At 37.2% G+C, this 22,862-nt stretch overlaps 1 protein-coding gene across 2 annotated transcripts in view; it reads right to left on the bottom strand.

Moving 5' to 3' along the window:
- The window catches only part of LOC130236574 (seizure 6-like protein), a 104,992-nt gene extending 89,998 nt beyond the window's left edge, over positions 1–14,994 (bottom strand). For both annotated transcript variants that reach the window (XM_056467303.1, XM_056467304.1), the window contains exon 1: positions 14,829–14,994. In XM_056467303.1, coding sequence (XP_056323278.1) covers positions 14,829–14,910 — 82 coding nt within the window. In that variant the 5' untranslated portion in view covers positions 14,911–14,994. The remainder of the gene's footprint in view (positions 1–14,828) is intronic.
- Positions 14,995–22,862: the final 7,868 nt, after the last annotated feature.

The raw sequence follows: 22,862 nt of genomic DNA, 5'->3' as shown, positions 1-22,862 counted from the left end.
TTGTGGGATTCACCCGATCCGTCAGGGCTGATTAACACTGTCAGATCATTTCATTAACACTCCAAGGCAACAGATGCTCAGCTGTGAAACTCTTACGCTAAACTGTTTCCTCACGTTTGCAATGGGAGATGTCAAAGAGGATCTCGCTCTCTCTCTCTCTCGCTCTCTCTCGCTCTCTCTCTCGATAGCAGTGACATTTGCTTTCAAGAAAAGACCTTATATCAGGTTTTCTGCCCGTGTGCATACATTAAAGCAATGCATGATGTATTTTTTGGTCCTTATACCTGTTAACGTGAACTTTTTAGGAAGCTTAAGTTACTATCGTGATAATACTCTATACCGTAGTAAAAGCTTCAGCAATTAAAGAACATTTGATACTGTCGTAAGCCTATAGGAGAGTAAAATTATAATAAAAATTGAAGCCATTTTTATTATATTATTATTATATTTTTATTATTATTATTATTATATTATAATTATATTATTAATATTATTATATTATTATTATTATATTATTATATTTGTATTATTATTATATTTTTATTTTATTATTATTATATTATTCTTATATTATTATTATTATTATTATTATTATTATTATTTTACTATTCTTATATTATTATTATTATTATTATTATTATATTATTATTATATCATTATATTATTATATTTTTATTATTATTTTATATTTAATATTATTATTATATTTTTATTATTATTATTATTATTATTATTATATTTTTATTATTATATTTTTATTATTATTATTATTATATTTTTATTATTATTATTATTATATTTTTATTATTATTATTATTATATTATTATTATATTTTTATTATTATTATTATTATATTATTATTATATTTTTATTATTATTATTATTATTGTTATTATATTATTATATTTTTATTATTATTATTATTATTATTATTGTTATTATATTATTATATTTTTATTATTATTATTATTATTGTTATTATATTATTATATTTTTATTATTATTATTATTATTATATTTTTATTATTATTATTTTTATTATTATATTATTATATTTTTAATTTTATTATTTTTATTCCAGGATCTTACTTGATTGTCATTACTGTGATATTTTTGGAGATATTATGTGTTTTTAAAACAATTAGATGTTATAAAGAGGTTTTATGCTGACAGAAATGTTTAGTTTATAGTTTACTGTCTACATTTTGTACACAAAATACACAGCCCCATAGTGTGAGTACAATTATAAAAGAAGACGCCTAAAACTGAATTGTGGACGTTTAATCTTCTACATTAACATAACAGATATCTATACAGCAGTGGGTATTAATGTGTATTCTGTCACATTTGCCATGCAAAAAAAAGCTGTGTTTATGCATCTCCGCTGTGTGTGTGTTGTAATGACATTGTGGGACTCATCATTGCAGAAAGGCTTGAATTAACGCCACAACACATACATCAAATAATCATTGGTAAAGTTCTTACTGTAGTATTTCTCACAAACGTTACGTGAGATCTGCTTCATGTCTGTCACTGTGCTGTTTATCTGACGCAGCAAGAGATTGAGGCACACTCTGACAGGCACGAGGGAATGGTGGGCGGAACCAGCATTAAAGGCACAGGCCACAATAACAGCTACACTGTTACAGCTACACTGCTCAGGCATGCATTGCCCGATCTGCCTCAAAATTCACACGTATCATAAGAGTCCTGACCTGAACACGTTTACATGCTAATATCCAGATACAGTTATAACGCCACCTGCTGGCAACAGGAAATGACGTGTTTTACAGTGTAGCAAACTCCTTCTACAAAATAATCTGATGGGTGTTTTGAGCTGAAACTTTACAGACACATTCTGGACACACAAAACTCATCTTAAATCTTGATAAATGGGTAAAATAGGTGCCCTTTAAAGTTGTTGAAATTCAATTCTCTCTCTTTACAAACACTTCTGACCTAATAAACAAGGTTAAACGCTCAGAGCTGTTACAGCCAGCGTTTGATCCCTAAGAGAAGAAAAGATACACATTTCACCCTTCAGCGAAACACAGATTGCTCCAGGGGGATTGAAGCTAAAACTCCACCTGCAGCGGCACTCGCTCATGCACAATTCAACATTTATTACATCTGCCATTTATGTTGGGAGTTGTTGCGCCAAAAAAAGGCAGCAATGTTTCTGCCAGCTTAAATATATATACTGTATAACATCTCAGAGGAGCACGGTAGCACTAGTTATGAAATATGAATGGCATATTGAACACACATGTTTCTGTGTGGAGTTTGCATGTTCTCCCCATGTTGGCGTGGGTTTCCTCCGGGTGTTCCGGTTTTCCTCACAGTCCAAACACATGCGCTATAGGGGAATTGATGAACTAAATTGGCCGTAGTGTATGAGTGTGTGTGTGTGTGTGTGAGAATGAGTGTGTATGGGTGTTTCGTTGCGTAAAACATATGCTGGAATAGTTGGTGGTTCATTCCACGGTGGCGACCCCTGATTAATAAAGTCTTAAAATGTCTTAAATTTCAAAAACTAAATTTAAGCCCTTAAAAAGTATAAAATTCACTGAAATATGCTGTTGTGGGTCTTAAATACTTTTAAATAGGTCTTAATTTTTCCTAGTTTTCCATGTAAAGCTATGAGCTACTGTACAACAAACAAACCCATCTAAAAAAACATTTATTAACTATTTAGCAAATTGGTTTAATCGTCTTCCTTACAATAACATTTGTTTAAAAGTTCTCCATGTTTTTATGCATACATGTAGTGCATAAACTTTATTTAAAAGTGCATAAAGTGCATTTAACTATTTATTATAGCTTTTAAAATGTGCCTTTTTAAAAAAAAGGTTATGCTAATATATATATATATATATATATATATATATATATATATGTGTGTGTGTGTGTGTGTGTGTGTGTGTGTGTGTGTGTGTGTATAACTAGTTTGCTTGTTTTGACACATTAATTAAAATATGTGGCTGAGAAATAACTGAGTTTTAATTTTAATGGGGTAAGTAAAAACAATTCCACTGATTATTGCTGAAAATGATTAGTGTTTTGCCATCTGAAAGTCTGAAATTTCATTCATAATGGTCTTAAAAAGTCTTAAATTTGAGGAGATGAAACCTGCAGAAGCCCAGATTTTACCCAGACATTTAAAAGAATATAGTTTAGAGCAGTGATCTCAATACCATCAAACTGTAAAACCGTGGTATTTTTATCCATGGTTATCATACCGTCAGAATCTTATACCGGCTCATGCCTACCTTGCAATAACATTGGTCTGTATTCATGCATGGTGCATTTAGTTTAATATAGTTTTTAAAATTGTCTTTTTTAAATAAAAGTCATGCTATTAAAAACATTACGTATATAACTAGAGTCTTATTGTTTCCACGCATTATTTATAATATGTGGCTAACAAATGACCCTGATTACAAAGGGACTAAGCTGAAGGAAAATGAATGAATGTTAATTTGTGGCTGAACTATCCCTTTAAGATGTCTTGTGAATATCTGTTTCTGGTGATGTCGAACACAGAAACTGGAGAAAGTGTGAGAGACTCAGAAAATCCTCAAAGTGAAGAATAAGGAGGAGAATCTGTCAGTCAGCAAAGCTCAAACTCTCATCCGGAGGAAAATACAGCAGAAAGCACTTTTCCAGAGCCACAGCATTCACACACACACACACACGCACACACGCACACACACACACACACACACACACACACACACACACACACACACACACACACACACACACACACACACACACACACAGAAAGCTGCAGATATTACACAATCTGCCCCGCTGTCAGAGCTTATACAAGTGCAGCGATCTCGCATTAAACAGCGTATTCTGCTGGAGACAAGGCTCAGGAGCTATTTTTAACATCCCACATGCTTAATTGAAATAATAGCAGAACGCCGGCCAACAAACGCCGCCTCAGAGATTAGCTCGCGCTCGTATTTAGCATAGCTCACCGTTTGTTTTCACATCAGATTATTAGACAAACACAATATTAGCAAAACAAACAAACAAACAGCTGACGGTGGATTGAGAGGCGGGATATCATCATATCCTGAACACACACACACACACACACACACCTCGCCATTTCAACAAGGGCCATTCAAGTTCATTCATTTTCCTTAGGTTTAGTCTCTACTTCAGAGGTCACCACAGTGGAATGAACCACCAACTATTCAACATGTTTTACACAACGGATGTCCTTCCAACAGCAACCCAGTACTGGGAAACCTCCATACACACTCATTCTCACACACACACACACTACGGGCAATTAAGCTCATCAGTTCCCCTACAGCACATGTGTTTGGACTGTGGGGGAAACCAAAGCACCCGGAGGAAACCCACACCAACACAGGGAGAACATGCAAACTCCACACAGAAACACAAGCTGAACCAGCCGGGGCTCAAACCAGCGACCTTCTTACTGTGAGGTGACAGTGCTAACCACTGAGCCACCGTGCAAAATCAAGGTGTCAGTAACACTTCAACAATAATGTAGAGCTATACAGGGAAATATAATTGGTGGTGTTCCTGATGGATAATTACAGAGCTGTTAATGAGTCAAAAGGCAGCTGTTTGTCAAATGACCCAACGCTCAGGTCTCCATAACTGTACACACACACACATTTGAGCCTGTTGTCCTCTGTAAACACGTCACACACACTTGTTTTGGTTTTTGTCAGACGTTTCCTAAAGGTTGTTCTTGCCTTTCTGCTCAGTTTTGGTGTTGTTTAGATCTGTGTCATCAATATGATCATGTGCAGTTGAGATCAAAATGATTCGCCCTCCTGTGAAATATTTAATCTTTGTCTAATATTTTCCAAATGATATTAAACAGAGCAAGGAATGTTTCACAGTATTTCCTATAATATTTTTTCTTCTTATTTGTTCTATTTAGGCTAGAATAAAAGCAGTTGTGGAGAGGTGAGCGTGATCGAACACCCAATAAGGGGGGAGAGCTTGCTCTGAGCCCAGCGGCTAATCAGCAGGTCAATCAGAAATGATAAATAACACCTGTCTTTCTAGTGATTGGGCCGGAGAGACTCTAAAGCTACGGTCACACTGGGCTTTGTGTGTGCGAAATTCTGTCGTACAGCGCTGCGAAAAGGGGCGGGATTAAACAAGATGATTAGACATTAATAAAGCGAGCGATTGCTCCATGCTTTACATTTCTGTCCAGAGAGGTCCTGTTTTGATCCTCGATTGGTCTCACGCAGTCAAGCGATGCGATTTCGCAGGTCAGAGTTCACCAAGCTTGAACTTTGCACCGCAGCGAACTGCGAAACTTAACGCATGACCTTGCGTTTCCGGTCTGACGCATTCGCGTGCTTATGAATGGAAGTCTATGGGAGGAAAAGCCCAGTGTGACCGCAGCTTCAAGGAGAACGGGAGGAGCAGTCGAGAGAGGAGAGAGCTCTCACACACACTTATCTAATATGTGTCCATATCTGAAATACGCTGAAGCAGCAATACTGTTTTGTACTGTCGCTATAGTTAGCATGAGATTCCCACTTTTTAAAAGATAAAAATATATATAGTAGTAGTTCGCCCAGGGTGCCATTAAAGCTAGAACCGCCACTGCCAACCCCAATCAGACACACCTGGGCTAGCTAATCAAGCTTTTACTAGACTTTCTAGAAACATCCTTGCAGGTGTGTTGAGGCAAGTTGGAGCTCAAATCTGAAGGACACCAAAACCTTCAGGACCAAGTTTGAGTGCCCCTGGTCTATACACTGAAAACAAATATTCAAAGATGATTCCTTGGATTTACTACATTTTTTTTCAACACAAATAAATTGTTTGCAACAGTTCTACATGCAACACTTCTTTCATGTACACACGGCTATTTGACACAATTCTCTGGACCTACCGAGACAGTGAATGCTCCTGAATGAAAGTGAAAGTGCCAAACTGCAGTTAAAGTTAAAAATGAAACATCTGAAATTACATGAAACTCTGGAGGAAGCGTGGATAGCGCGGTGACAATGAGGTTAATGGAATTATGTGCTATAACATGTAAAACGAGATCATGAAAGGAACAAAAGCAGCTTGTGTAAACACCTTCATCTTATTATTGTCTTATTCAGATTAAGGCAAATCAGTTGATTACTGATGTCCATGTAAACGTAGTCATTGACTTGCCTAATTAACCTAGTTAAGCCTTTAAATGTCCCTTTAAGCTGAATACTAGTATCTTGAAGAATATCTAGTCACATATTATGTGCGGTCATCATGGAGAAGAGAAAAGAAATCAGTTATTAAAACTATTATGATTAGAATTGTGCACATTTTTTTTCTCTATTAAGCAATAATTCTTTAATTAAAATTAAATTTCCACATGAGGGCGAATAATTTCGTCTTCAACAGTATATTATTATGAAGACATGAGATGACTTGTATCATAATCAAGGATTTTTGAGTTATCGCTCAGTTCTAGCGCTGTGTATCAGGATCCGTGCAGAAAGACGGCCAGTGATGTGATGGGAAGAGAAGGACAAATTCCAGATGAGTGAGTTTGCGAAGGTGCAGAACAGACAGTCTGTCACACACTGAGTTCTGGCCTGGAGAAAATAACACTGACAGAAACGCCAGAATCCTCAGGCCTGCTTTCAGGAGCCGTGCTGCCAGTTTGCTTTAAAGGACAGTTCACCAAAAAAAATGACAAATTCTGTCATCATTCACTCCCACTTTACTTGCCTCAAAGCTTCATGAGTTTCTCTGTTAAACACAAAAAGAAGATATTTTGAAGAATGTTGGAAATCTGTAACCATTCACTTACACTGTATTTGTTTTCGCTAGTATGGAAGTCAATGGTTACAGATTTCTAACATTTTTCAAAATATCTTCTTTTTGTTTTCAACAGAAGAAAGAAAATCATAAAGGTTTTAACAGGGGCTATGGGTGAACTATCCCATTCAAGTGTTAGTAATGTCATTACACTTAGAGATGTAATAGTTACAATATTTTTAAAGATGTCATTACAAATAGACAGAGGCTGTACTTTCTTCGTCAGCTGAGGAAGTTTAACCTCCCAAAGGAGCTGCTGAAACAGTTCTCCACCTCCATCATTGAATCAGTCATCTGCACATCAATAACTGTCTGGTTTAGCTCAGCTACTCAATACGACCTCCAAAGACTACGTCGAATAGTTCGGACTGCTGAGCGAATCACTGGTACTACCCTTCCTACTCCCCAAGAACTGTACTTATCTAGAGCGAGCAGAAGGGCTGCCAAAATCACTCTGGACCCCTCACACCCAGCACACTGCCTCTTTGAACTTCTACCTTCTGGTCGACGCTACAGAGCACTGCGCAGCAGAACAGCCCGACACAGAAACAGTTTCTTCCCTCAGGCAATCCATCTCATGAACACTTGATGATAATAATTGTGGAACCAACATCACTACCGCTATACACTTTTATACACATATACACTTATTTAACAACACACTTTACATGCCAATTTGCACATAACAGCTGCACATATAACGTTGTATATAGTAATAAACACGTACATACACTTGTCATTTTGTATATTTGCACTCACTACTTCTATTTTTTTAAAATATATTTATGATCTGTTTTTTGTCCTGTCTCTGTAATCCTGTTGCACTGTAGAAGCTCTGTCACCAAAACAGATTCCTCGTATGTGTGAACATACCTGGCAATAAAGCTCTTTCTGATTCTAATATGCAAGATGTAATAGAAATGTAATCATATTATATCATATCAAACATCATGATTAGTGACCAAAAACAACAACATGATCATAATTTAGCTAAAATGACCTAAAATTTGGGCTGGGCGATATGACAAAAATATCATGTCAGAATATAAGTCATCTCATTCCCTGATAATGATATCTATATAGTAGCATTTCTGTAAAATTGATCAATTAAAGTCTACATTAGGAGTGTGAATCTACACTGGTCTCACGGTTCAGTTTGGTTACAATTATCATGCCATCGATTCGGTTCAATTCAATATCTTGGTGCATTGACTATGCTTTCCATACATAATTTGATTTTTTTCTTCACAACTCATGATTTTTTTTCTAGTAAAATCTATAAATAAATTAATATTTATATATTATCTGTAATACAATTTTGTCCTTTAATACACTGAACAAAAATATTCAAAGATGATTCCTTGGATTTACTCAATTTTTTACGTTAAGTGGTTGTAAACAATTTATTTGGGCTGAACTTAAACAAATTAATTTGAACATTGCTCAATTTAATTTGTTTGTTTAAATTCAACACAAATAAATTGTTTGCAACAGTTTTGCATGCAACACTTCTTTCAGTGTACAAGCAGTCAGATATATGAACTGTACCTTTAATTTGACCTACTCAAAGAAAGCACTCTTTTTAAACTCCAATACATGCACAGAAGACAACACGAGCATTTATAGCAGATAAAATAATGTAAATATGATCCCACTTCCTTTTTGAGCGCTGTCTTACACTCCTATGATTCGTCATTGTCTTCACCCGCTTAATAGAAAGGGCTGCGCTTGGCATTAGAAATGAAAGTGCTGTTCATCGATGAGTCACGCGGAAAGAACAGCCGCGGTTACAGTCTATATGTGCATTATATGCGGTTAGGTAATCCGTAATAGACACATTGGAGAAAACTCGCACCTCAGACACACTCGTGTCAGGATCCACAAGTATCGCTTTAACAGCCAAGAGGAGAGGAAAAGTTACCACACAAACAGGCCAGCGCAGCGGGTCAAACGTGCAAAGTGTGTGAGAGAGAGAGATGGATTTTTACAGCATCTCTCTGTAGTAGTGAAATAGCAGCATAATTATCTACCTTTTAAGTAGTTGGAGCGTTTTATTTAGTCGCCCTCACCTCCTTCGCCTTATTATTCTACTGCGACATCGCGCATTGGAGATAAATGACGTCAGTACGTATTAACCGGTTATAATCTATTACTGAACCGATATCGAATTGTCCCCATCTGCATCACGGTGCACAGAAGAAACGATTAATTTAGACACCCCTAGTCTACATGTTCAGTCTAGTGGAATAAACTTTTTTTACAGCAAACTATATTTCCCAGCATTTTCAAAAGAGTAAACACTAAAACTAGCACTGGATACCTGAAGTAAGTTTTATTTTTAGATTTCAATTTGCTAGCCTGGGTGGTGTGGTGGCGCAGTGGGTAGCGCTGTTGCCTCACAGCAAGAAGGTCGCTGGTTCAAGCCCTGGGTGGGTCAGTGTGGAGTTTGCATGTTCTCCCCGTGTTGGCGTGGGTTTCCCCCACAGTCCAAACACATGCGCTATAGGGGAATTGATTAACTAAATTGGCTGTAGTATATGAGTGTGAATGAGTGTGGATGGGTGTTTCCCAGTGATGGGTTGCAGCTGGACAGGCATCCGCTGCGTAAAACCAACACAATCTCATGGCAATTCGTAACTTTTTTTTTTAGTGGCTAATTCGTACGATCTAATTCGTACAATTTAGTACGATTTGCTCATCCTCCAATGACGGTTGGGTTTAGGGGCGGGGTTAGGTGCCACGCCTCCTTTTTAAAATCGTACCATTTCGTACGACTGAACTCGTACGAATTAGCCACTAAACTGTCAAAACGTAAAATACTTACGTTTTCTCGTGAGATCAGGCTGGTAAAACATATGCTGGATAAGTTGGCGGTTCATTCCACAGTGGCGACCTCTGATTAATAAAGGGACTAAGCCGAAAAAAAGAGAGAAATTACTCAAAATGATCAATTGAAAGTTAAAAAGCTCTTGGAGGTTATCAAAAATGTCTTAATTTGTGTTTGAAGATGAACAAAGGTGCCAGAAGGGTTTGGAAATGACAAAGCTGCGCAATTAATAACACTTTTCATTTTCACTTTCATATCCCTTTAAATATTGACAGGTAATAATTGTCCTGTGGTTCACAAATGGATTAGGCATGAATATACTGCTGCAAAAAGAAAAATATCTTTAATTTACTCTCCTTTAAACTACTATGAGCTTTTCTGGTGCTTTTGAAGTGTAAACGCTCTAGTCCTCATTGACTGTAATTGTGTGAAAGAGAGCAACCAGCGCTGTTTTTCTACAAATGACAAACACCTACACGATGATGAACAATAAATAGAGACATGAGTGGATTATTTCAATAATTGTGATTCATTTGAGTCAGTGCTAAAGAGTCCTCTTAATACTAGTGTGTTTTGCAGTGTGGAAGAGCTCCAATCATAATCACCAGAGTGAAGGTAAGATCTAGTTCCCTTTAATGGTAGCTACAAAGACTGTGCCAAAAACAATGAGAACTCAATTATTTTAGGACCTCATCCAAAGTGAACACCAGGGATGTGAAAGTTAAAATCTAGCGTTTCTAGATAAAGACATGCTGGGTTCAGTCCAAAATAGCCCAACTACAATAATAGTCAGATCACTACAGTACAGATGGGGTTGATTTTCTCATTTAGAACTTTAGATTATGTAAACACTTGACATAAGTGCTAGTATGGCTCACGGTTACTGTATACACTATTTTGCTTCATTATCTATCCAAAATAACAACAAAAAAAGCTTTCTCTACGTCACACTACGGCTGCAAACAACACGTTGCATCACTTCCAGTTCAGATTTCTGTTTGCTAGAGTAGTGGTTCCCAAAGTGGGGGAGACAATGAAAAGGGTGGGGGGGGGGGGGGGTTGTTTGGTGATTTCCAAAAATATCATATATGTTATTAAACTATTAGAATTGTCAGGTTTCATCCATAACCTGCGGAAGATTAAAATAGTATTTAATAGTTAATAACAAACAACATGCAAATAAAAAGCCATCAGCTTTTCAATTCTTCTTCCATTGGATTGGGACCTCTGGGGTTATTACGCTAGATCAGGGGTGCCTAAAACTTTCTCTTATGAAGAGCCAAAACTAAACTGGATTGAGGGTGGTGGGTCGAGGTAAATATACCAAACTGTAAAGTTGTCAATGTAATTTCCTCATTTAATAATTGTCGTAATTAATAATTATACATTTTTGTACGTTTTTATTGAACATTTTACAATAAAAACACGAACAATCCTATTTATAACACTAAAAATTACACTTTGCCTTGATTCGATTGCTGATGTCTTCTGCAATGTCCGCTATCCATCAAGTGGCTGTAATTATTTATTCATTTTTAAAAATCTGATTTATTCACAACATTTAATTTCAATGGAGGGCCAAATCAACGGTTACCCTGGGCCAACTTCAGCCCGCGGGCCCTAGTTTAGACATCTCTGCGCTAGATTAATGACACAGCAATAGTGTTAGTTGCAGCAGATTGATTTTACGGCACAATGTAAACTTGGACACCTTTACAACACTCACGTACATTAAAAATAAAGGCCACAACTGAACAAAGAGGACGATCTCCAAGTGGCGTCCTCCAAAATTATAGCAAGAATAGTCTTGTGCTGTAAACACTGCTCACCATTCTCATTAAGTGAGGTCAATATTAACCCTTTTACTAGCCCATGAAGAGAAAAAATTGCACTCCATGCATTTTTTTCCAACACATCCCACAGTTTATAAAATATCAACCTCTACAAAACGGTTGATATGTCGGTTTATGGTAAAGATACCAGAATTAATACATATGCTATAAAAATATGACGTGTAAGACCAAATTTTTATTTAAAAAATTATAGAAAGAAGACATTTTTGAATACTAAGTGGGATTTATTTATAAACTAATTTTAAGAGGATCACATGCTTATGATTGAACACAGCTGGTCATGCATTAGCCAATTTATGATTCACCAATCAGACGATTCCTTAATCACTATAAATACCCTAAGTTCTCCAGATCTACCTGAGCTCAAACTCCCCTCTCGCCTTGCAAAAGGGAGGGAGCCCCAGGCTCGAGGATCTGCTGAGCTCAGGGCTTTTTCCCGGGACTGCATACCAAACACGCTTCATAATCAGTCATCAGCTAAGTGTGAACTCTTGAAAGCCTCTTCAATTTTTAAAGTATACAAACAAAGTTATTTACTCAAATTGCGCCTAAAAACAAAATACAGCAATCTGCGAATAGTTAAACAATAAAAATATATAAATACTTGTACTGTTGTGGTGGAAGTGCACATTCCGCGTTAATACAGCTTGACTGTCATTTTCATCAATACAATATCGAGTAACCTGTACTACATACAATGTTCAATTCAGCTTTTTTTTTTTAATGAAGACAGCAGAAGTTAATGATTTATTTAATTATTTAGCCTGACATGTTAACGGTTCCAAAATATTATAATGTTTCCTAAAATAAAATATATTGTTTAATGGGGTAAAAAAAAGCATTTTTTTTTTACTCAGACATTTAAAAAGATCTTATTGTAGAGCAGTAATCACAATACTATGATACCATGATACTGTGGTATTTTTATTCAAGGTTATCATACTGTCTGAAACTTATGATGGCCCATGCCTAATCTCTTCTCACCATATTTGGTTTAAAATCAAATTAAATGTCAAGTCAGCTGATTAGCCTACCTTAAATGACTCCGTTATACTTTTGTTAGCACTATGAGGACACCAGTTTTCTTGTTTGTCCTTCGTTTGGTTTTCTAAACAAGGTTTAGCGTTTGTTCTGTAAAAGCAAATGGTACAACACAAACATTTCTTGTGCGCATGCGCCACAGCCTTGTTGTGATTGGAAAAACCCGCGTTTACAACAGGTAATCTCTGAAAACAGCGAATATAGATGACTTAATAACAAAATATAGACTCAGACATGACCAACATTATGAAATCTGGATCAAAATGAGTAGTTATGAATTCATAAAAACAACCCCAACACCTCCGTCTCTGCAAATTTCAAGCAAGTTTAATCAAGGACAAACTCGATTATTTACTCAAATAGCGCCTAAAAACAAAATACAGCAATCTGCGAAGAGTTAAACAATAAAAAGATAAAAATACTTGTACTGTTGTGGTGGAAGTAGTGCAAATGTAATGTTAATACACACAGATTTCATATTAATACAGCTTGACTGTCATTTAACATCAATACAATATTGAGTAGCCTGTACTACATACAATGTTCAAAATTAATTCAGATTTTGTTTTTAAATGAATGAAGAGAGCAGAAGTCAATGAGTTATTTTAATTATTTAGCCTGACACGTTTATGGTTCCAAAATATTATAAATGTTTCCTAAAATAAAATATATTGTGTTTAAGAGTGTAAAAAAAGTAGTTTTTTACTCAGACATTTAAAAAGATCATATTGTAGAGCAGTAATCACAATACCGTGATACTGTGGTATTTTTATTCAAGGTTATCATACTGTCTGGAACTTATGATGGCCCATGCCTACTCTCTTCTCACCATATTTGGTTTAAAATCAAATTAAATGTCATCTCAGCTGATTAGCCTACCTTAAATCACTCCGTTATACTTTTGTTAGCACTATGAGGACACCAGTTTTCTTGTTTATCCTTCGTTTGGTTTTCTAATCAAGGTTTCGCGTTTGTTCTGTAAAAGCAAATGGTACAACGCAAACATTTCTTGTGCGCATGCGCCACAGCCTTGCTGTGATTGGCTGATCCCGCTGTAAACAGAAAAAACTCCGATCATAACGGGCAATTTTTGAAAACGGCGAATATAGATGAATAAATAATAAAGTACAGACTCAGACATTACCAACATTGTAAAATCTGGACCAAAATTAGCATGAATTCATAAAAATAACCCCAACACCTCCGTCTCTGCAAATATCAACCAAGTTCAATCAAGGACAAACTCGATTATTTACTCAAATTGCGCCTAAAACTACAGCAATCTGAAAATAGTTAATTAATTAAAAAAATGTTTGTACTGTTGTGGTGGAAGAAGTGAAAATTTAGCGTTAAAACACGCAGATTTCGCGTTAATACAGCTTGACTGTCATTTAACATCAATACAATATCAAGTAGCCTGTACTACACACAATATATTCAATATTAATTCAGCTTTTTTTTTTTAATTGTTCATGTATTTTCTGACATGGACGCAAATAGGAGCTGGAATGTGAATGCACAGTACTAGTAAAACAAGCAGACGCGCATGCAGAGGAGTCTTCCCCTGCTCATTACAGCAGATCACCGACACTAGAGGATAAACACTATTATTTTAACCAGGAGGAGCCACACGCACGCGCATGCATGTCCCGATTAAAGATGAGTTGCCCACGCGCGTGCAACTGAGCTAAATTTACACAGCAAGTGATTAAAGAGCTGCTCGGCGAAGAAATCACTCAAAACACGGGTGGACGAGCCAACAGTCTTCTGCCTACTTGTTCTCGCATCTGCATGAATAATGCAACAGCATAGCATTTATTACAGCAGGTCACGGAGGGCGAGCGCGTCTGCTTTGGACAGGGAGGTGACACTTACTAAACCAAACTGAACACGATTTACTAAACACAACCATTGATTTCCATCGCACATGAACTCATCATAACAGCACTGAGAGGAGAGCTCACGATTGCACACAATAGCGAACAACAAAACCAACGCGTTCTCACGCCAACGCGTGCACACTTTCATTCATCTCAGTTAAAGCCTGATTTATACAGGAATCCCGCAGTGGCTTTCTTTGTGCACGCGTATTTATTATGCTGCATCATTTCTGCCATTACTTTTGCCTTAAAACAACAATGCACTCGCGATCTGAACTGATCCGCATATGCCAGCCGAACTCAAAGACTGTGCGTAATTGTAATAAAAGTGCGGCGTTAAAGTTTGAGACCGCGCACGCAAACGCAAGGGCATCTCAACGAATGAGTGCGTTGATGAAGATTACCTTGGGTTGAGATTTGCCCCCACAGGATCCCCATCCAGAGCATCAAGCCCAGCAGCAGAGCGTCAGTGTGAATGGACGGCATGATAAGATCCAGATCCAGAATAATGAGAGATGCGCAGAGGAGCTGGAGCTGTGTGTCTGCATGAGCTCCTGATCACAGATCTGTGTCTCCAGCTCTCTTCATCTCTCTCTCTCTCTCTTTCTCTCTCTCCTCTGCTGAACTCCGCAGTGTGTCTTCTGCTTCACTCACCCCTCCTCTCTCTCTCTCTCTCTCTCTCTCTCTCTCTCTCTCTCTCTCTCTCTCTCTCTCTCTCTCTCTCTCTCTGTGTGTGTGTGTAAAGTTGCTGATGCTGTGAGGAGAATATGCTTCTGCTGTTTCCATTCTGAGTTCAGGAAAATAATGAATGCTTGCTCTTTACAGACAGACACAGACAGACAGACAGACAGACAGACAGACAGATAGGAGTCGCCACAGATCAGGAGTCGCCACAGCGGAATGAACTGCCAACTATTCCAGCTTGTTTTACACAGTGGATGCACTTCTAGCTGCAACCCAACACTGGGAAACACCCATACACACTCCTACACTACGGCCAGTTTAGTTGATCAATTCCCCTATAGTGCATGTGTTTGGACTGTGGGGGAAACCGGAGCACCAACCCACACCAACACAGGGAGAACATGCAAACTCCACACAGAAATGCCTACTGACCCAGCCGGGACTCGAACCAGCGACCTTCTTGCTGTGAGGCGCTCGTGCTACCCACTGTGCCACCATGACACCCCAACATTGTTATCCCTCATGTGAAATTAAAGGATGTTTTAACCATTTCTTTTACATAATAGTTATAATAAATAATTTATTTTGCTTAAAGTATGATTTAAAAGCTTAATTAGGTTAATTATACATGTTGTCAACAGTGGTTTGTTCTGAAGTCAATTGAAAAATGATTACCTTATTATTATATTTTATTTAAAATACATTTATTCCCATCAAACTAATAGAAACAAGACATTCTCTAGAAGAAAACACACAACAGGAATATACTCTGTTAAATCCCTTGGACTTGGAAAAAAATGTCAATAAAATTAATGAAATACTTTCAATGACTGCTTACATACATACATATATATACATATATATATATATATATATATATATATATATATATATATATATATATATATATATATATATATATATATATATATATATAATTATTATTATTTTATATTTTGTTTCTACAATTGGAATTACAAATATGTACATATACATGTTTAAATATATTAGCATATACACTCACTGGCCACTTTAATAGGTTCACCTGTCCAACAGCTCATTAACACAAATTTCTAATCAGCCAATCACATGGCAGCAACACCATAGGTGGAGCGTGTGTAAGGCCACGGAGAGACCACAGAGATAGCAGCAAAGAAAAAAAATGCATTGAAAACATGTAACGAGTGAAAGGCGTAATATGAATGTAATTTAATGTGGATGATTAACACAACAATTTAGCTATTGTAAGATTGTCAATGAAATTTCAAGTCCCCCTCCTCACAAAAATGGAACTGTCCAACTCCACGTTGCACTGAGGAGTGCTGTTTATTACTAGAGTTAGCAGCTGCTTTATGTGAAGCTGCTTTGACACAATCTACATTGTATAAGCGCTATACAAATAAAGGTGAAATGCTCTGAAAGCCAAACCAAGTGCTGGCCAGCGGACTATTCTGATTTGCTGGTCAAGGACAGAAGTAATAAACCGACAAATGAGTATTATAATAATAATATAATATAATATATTATAATAATATATACACTGGTTTAACTTGTTTTCAGCATTAACTGAAATTGGTAGTTTCATTGTAACGTGGTCTAGCCTATAGTGTAGTAATCTTGTTTAGCCTATAGTGTAGTAATCTTGTTTAGCCTATAGTGTAGTAATCTTGTTTAGCCTATAGTGGAGTAATCTTGTTTAGGCTATAGTGTAGTAATCTTGTTTAGCCTATAGTGTAGTAATCTTGTTTAGCCTATAGTGTAGTAATCTTGTTTAGCCTATAGTGTAGTAATCTTGTTTAGCCTATAGTGTAGTAATCTTGTTTAGCCTATAGTGTAGTAATCTTGTTTAGCCTATAGTGTAGTAATCTTGTTTAGCCTATAGTGTAGTAATCTTGTTTAGCCTATAGTGCAGTAATCTTGTTTAGCCTATAGTGGAGTAATCTTGTTTAGGCTATAGTGTAGTAATCTTGTTTAGCCTATAGTGTAGTAATCTTGTTTAGCCTATAGTGTAGTAATCTTGTTTAGCCTATAGCGTAGTAATCTTGTTTAGCCTATAGTGTAGTAATCTTGTCTAGCCTATAGTGTAGTAATCTTGTTTAGCCTATAGTGTAGTAATCTTGTTTAGCCTATAGTGTAGTAATCTTGTTTAGCCTATAGTGCAGTAATCTTGTTTAGCCTATAGTGCAGTAATCTTGTTTAGCCTATAGCGTAGTAATCTTGTTTAGCCTATAGCGTAGTAATCTTGTTTAGCCTATAGTGGAGTAATCTTGTTTAGCCTATAGCGTAGTAATCTTGTTTAGCCTATAGCGGAGTAATCTTGTTTAGCCTATAGTGTAGTAATCTTGTTTAGCCTATAGCGTAGTAATCTTGTTTAGCCTATAGCGTAGTAATCTTGTTTAGCCTATAGCGTAGTAATCTTGTTTAGCCTATAGCGGAGTAATCTTGTTTAGCCTATAGCGGAGTAATCTTGTTTAGCCTATAGCGTAGTAATCTTGTTTAGCCTATAGCGTAGTAATCTTGTTTAGCCTATAGTGTAGTAATCTTGTCTAGCCTATAGTGTAGTAATCTTGTTTAGCCTATAGTGTAGTAATCTTGTTTAGCCTATAGCGTAGTAATCTTGTTTAGCCTATAGTGTAGTAATCTTGTTTAGCCTATAGTGTAGTAATCTTGTTTAGCCTATAGCGTAGTAATCTTGTTTAGCCTATAGCGTAGTAATCTTGTTTAGCCTATAGTGTAGTAATCTTGTTTAGCCTATAGTGTAGTAATCTTGTTTAGCCTATAGTGTAGTAATCTTGTTTAGCCTATAGTGGAGTAATCTTGTTTAGCCTATAGCGTAGTAATCTTGTTTAGCCTATAGTGGAGTAATCTTGTTTAGGCAATCGTTTGGAGTTTTACATTTTAAAGGTAAAATATTTATTGCTGAATTACAAGTTCGGTTTTTAACTGGCCTCGTGAAAAAGAGAATGATTTCGTATTCTCAGGGCCGGCGCATCCAGAGGTGACCTAGGGCGGTAGAATAGTGAGAGTTGCGTCCTCTCTAATATTTATTATTATTATTAATAGTAATAAAAGCAACAAGGAGTAATAATTTCTTTTGAAACTGCATACAGTAAATAATAAAATAAATAAATAACTAAATATTTAATTAATAAGTATTTAACAATTTTTTATATTTAATAAATGCTGTCTTGATGAACAGAATTTTAATTCGATTTTTAAAAGTAACAATAATAAAAAAATAGATGAATTGACGCCAAACTGTGTAGATCAGTGGGAGAGTTTAATAAAATAATTTAATGTGCGTGTTGAATATAATAGACGTTTGTTGATTGGCGGTGCTTTTGTTAAAACCTCTATTTGGTCGGTCGCAAATCTTTTTAAATGCATTAAAGGGCAGCGCAAATATTAGCTTCCCTGGAGTTTGTTCACCCTCCACCTATGAGCAACACAATGCGTTTAGTCGTGTAGACATGGTCAAGACGATCTGCTGCAGTTCAAAGCGAGCATCAGAATGGGGAAGAAAGGGGATTTAAGTGACTTTGAACGTGGCATGGTTGTTGCTGCCAGACTGGCTGCTCTGAGTATTTCAGAAACTGCTGATCTACTGGGATTTTCACGCACAACCATCTCTAGGGTTTACAGAGAATGGTCCGACAAAGAAGAAATATCCAGTGAGCGGCAGTTCTGTGGGCGCAAATGCCTTGTTGATGCCAGAGGTCAGAGGAGAATGGCCAGACTGGTTCCAGCTGATAGAAAGGCAACAGTAACTCAAATAAGCACTCGTTACAACCGAGGTCTGCAGAAGAGCATCTCTGAACACACAACACGTCCAACCTTGAGGCGGATGGGCTACAGCAGTAGAAGACCACACCGGGTGCCGCTCCTGTCAGCTAAGAACAGGAAACTGAGGCTACAATTCACACAGGCTCACCAAACTGGACAATAGAAGATTGGAGAAACGTTGCCTGGTCTGATGAGTCTCCATTTCTGCTGCCACATTCGGATGGTCCGGTCAGAATTTGGCCTCAACAACATGAAAACATGGATCCATCCTGCCTGCCTCTGGTGACTGTGGAGGCCATTTGAGTACAGTGAGCTCATTGTCATGTTCAAGAAACCAGTCTGAGATGATTCACGCTTTATCCTGCTGGAAGTAGTCATCAGAAGATGGAGACACTGTGGTCATAAAGGGATGGACATGGTCAGCAATTGAGCATGGTGTCAACGCCACAGCCTACCTGAGTATTGTTGCTGACCATGTCCATCCCTTTATGACCACAGTGTCTCCATCTTCTGATGACTACTTCCAGCAGGATAAAGCTCCAATCATCTCAGACTGGTTTCTTGAACATGACAATGAGCTCACTGTACTCAAATGGCCTCCACAGTCACCAGAGCTCAATTCAATATGGAGCAAAATCTCTGAGGAATATTTCCAGTACCTTGTTGAATCTATGCCATGAAGGATTAAAGCAGTTCTGATGGCAAAAATGGGTCCAACCTGGTACTAGTTTACCTAATAAAGTGGCCGGTGAGTGTATTTAATTATATTTATTGTTTTACAATATATATTTCATTTATTTAAATTACAATGGTAGCAAAATGTATAGGTAAACGGCCATTTTATCTATATTTTGACAACATTGTTTTCAACTATAAACTCGTATGTCATACATGTAATCTAAATGGGCGGAAAATTGCATAAAACTATATTTAAAACATGTAACCTGAGCTGTATATTTCTCAGAATAAATGAGAGTCTCTATTTTACCATAAAGGCAATCTAAAACTCCCAGCGGAGATCTCAGGCTCTACTTACATTACCCAATGTTTTTCCCAAATCAATCCACAGTGAAGGCCCACATATGATATCATGCATGACTTCACCGGTCCAGGGAATTCACCGTCCAGTATAACAGCGTTAGCATTTACTCCACGTCTCTCGTCTCTGGCTGAAAGAAATGAGATGGAGCTGAAGTTTGCTGGGTTTTAAAGAAGAGCTGGACAGAAAGCACATTAAAGAGCGGCGCACTTTGAGAGATCTGATGCTTTGATGCAATTTTACTTTATTTTTTGATCAATCCAGCGGCCTGAGAAGAAAGTCATTTGTCTGAGAGTGTCATTTTCACATGCTTGTTAGCCGAATCAAGCCGCTTTACGATAATCTCTGTTAATTACTTCAGTGAGTGTTCCAGAAGAGAGAAGTAGACTCATTCATCAGAGAAATCTGCTTAAAGGGACAGCGCACTCAAATCTTTAATTATGCCTTGTTTTAAAGAGCCCATATCATGCGCTGTAGTGTTTTCCTTTGCTTTTTTTAATGTGTGGTTTCATCATTCTATATTAGTTGATGATTAGTTGATATTAGGAAGCTGCTGCAGGGGTGTATTTCAGTATGATGACATCTTTAACTGAAGCTGAATATTGAGTAGGGGGCGGGGCTATGGAACAAAAGCAATGACAAAAGTATTTTAATAACAAAATAATGCATTGAATTGTCAAGTGCTTCCATTTTAATCATGTGAACTGCCAGGGTTTGTATTTTCAGCTCCTGAAATTGAACATAGCTGTTTATTTAAGCTGTGAATATTTCAACTTAAAATATTTGACACATTTTCATGCTTAAATTCTTCTAGAATATTCTAGAGTTGACTTCCAAACTATTTCTTCAATTTATTTTTGGCTTAGTCCCTTTATTTATCAGAGGTCACCACATTGGAATGAACCACCAACTATTCCAGCATATGTTTTACGCAGCGGAGGCCCTTCCAGCTGCAACCCAGTACTGGGAAACACCTATACACTCTTATTCACACACACACACACGCTCATGCACTACAGACAAACACCCATACACACTTGCATTCACACTCATATATTACAGCCAATTTAGTTAATCAATTCCCCTATAGCGCATGTGTTTGGACTGTGGGGGAAACCGGAGCACCTGTAGAAAACCCACACGAACACAGGGAGAACATTTTAAAATCTGTTGCTTTCTACTTTATAGTGTTTGATGAAAGTCTAGGTTGTTTGGGTGTAATTAAGAAGGAATGAGTGTTATGGATGAGTTGGTTCAGGACTTGTAGAGCTGCGCATCGATGGATTACTCTTTGGTATTTGGACTCTCAGCAGTGAATATTAAACCACACTGAACTGAACTAAACTGAACTTCAACACTGAAAACTGGACTGACACTGTTTAAATTCACTATAATCCTCTATGCGAAGCTGCTTTGACACAATCTACATTGTAAAAGCGCTATAGAAATAAAGGAGAATTGAACTGAATGTGTTCAGCTCCTCATCTGTGATCACTGCTCTGCTTCTGAGGGTTGGTCAGATCACAGATCAGTGTTGCCGATGACATTCACCCTACACACTAATGAGGCATCACACACATATGGCACACTGCCCAGCGCTAGAACCACTGCATCTGCCACACACATCAAATACGCAATATACAGATGTTTCCCAGTACTGGGTTGCAGCTGGAAGAGCATCTGTTCCATAAAACATATGCCGGAAGAGTTGGCGGTTCGTTACACTGTGGTGAGCCCTGATACAGTAAATAAGGGACTAAGCTGAAGGAAAATAAATGAATAATTATACAGATGAGAAAAACCCTTAATTTCACACAAACATTCAACTGTATTTCCAGCTGAAATGGAATATTGAGTAGGGGGCGGGGCTTTATTTTTAAGCTCCTCCTCTCATCCTTCTCTCTAAAGATCAAATAAAACTCCTCCTGGTTTTAACCAAAGCGTTTCTACCATGATTTCAAAACTTTCAAAGGTCTTTTAGTTGTTCCCAGAATAGCAAAGCCCACTAAAGGAGGTCGAGCCTTCTCATGTATGGTTCCTAAACTCTGGAATAGCCTTCCTGATAATGTTCGAGGCTCAGACACACTCTCTCAGCTCAAAACTAGATTTTATTTCACAGGTTTTTTCTCTGAACGTTTTGAAAACCTTAAATTTATAAAAGCAAAACACACCAGGCTATAATAAATAAAATACTGGTCAGATTTAAATATATATAGTCCTGATTTTAGACCGTAAACCTTTCTAAAAAAAACTAGTCAACAATTGATGCATTTATTTAACAACACAGCACTGCTTTAATGCATCACCTCAGTTTTTTGTTCTCCTTCCGGATGTCTTAAATCAACTCCTCCAGTTTAGTCTCCTCACTGAATATCCAGTTTCACTTTACAGCAGTAGAACGGCCTGCAAATTCATGTTGACTTTAATTGTTCCTGGGAAGTGCTGAAAACTAAAAAAAACGAGTTTCTGGTCCCCGAGGAGCCTCCACACCGCATTAGCTGCAGAAGACTTGTTTCAGCACTTCTTAAGTAAGCTAAGCATATTGTGGGTTTAGCTCGTTTGGTGGCATTTCAGTGATCGACTGCAGAAGAATGGAGAAATCCTTCAACCTCCTCCATCTGATTAAGGCTTTCTCCAGGATCAGAAACGCTCTTTCAGTCTTTCTTAGATCTCCTTGGTTTCTCTGGCTTGAAGAAAAGAGCTGGCGCTAGCAACACCAAGGTCATGGGTTTGGTTGCCAGGCAGAGCTTCAGAAGACGAAAATGTACATTGAATGCAATATACAGTGTGTTGCTTTGCTTAGTGTCGGATGCATTAATGCAATGTGAAGGATATCAGTCGAGCTGTCTGTACAATATAAATGTTAAATAGTTTGACAGCTTAGTCCCTTTATGGCTCGTTTCCACTGACTGATACAGTACGGTATGGGTCG

The sequence above is a fragment of the Danio aesculapii genome, chromosome 10 (genome assembly GCF_903798145.1).
Source record: "Danio aesculapii chromosome 10, fDanAes4.1, whole genome shotgun sequence".
Lineage (NCBI taxonomy): Eukaryota > Metazoa > Chordata > Actinopteri > Cypriniformes > Danionidae > Danio > Danio aesculapii.
The sequence above is the reverse complement of the archived record's forward strand: the minus strand, read 5'-3'. Positions and strand labels throughout refer to the sequence as shown.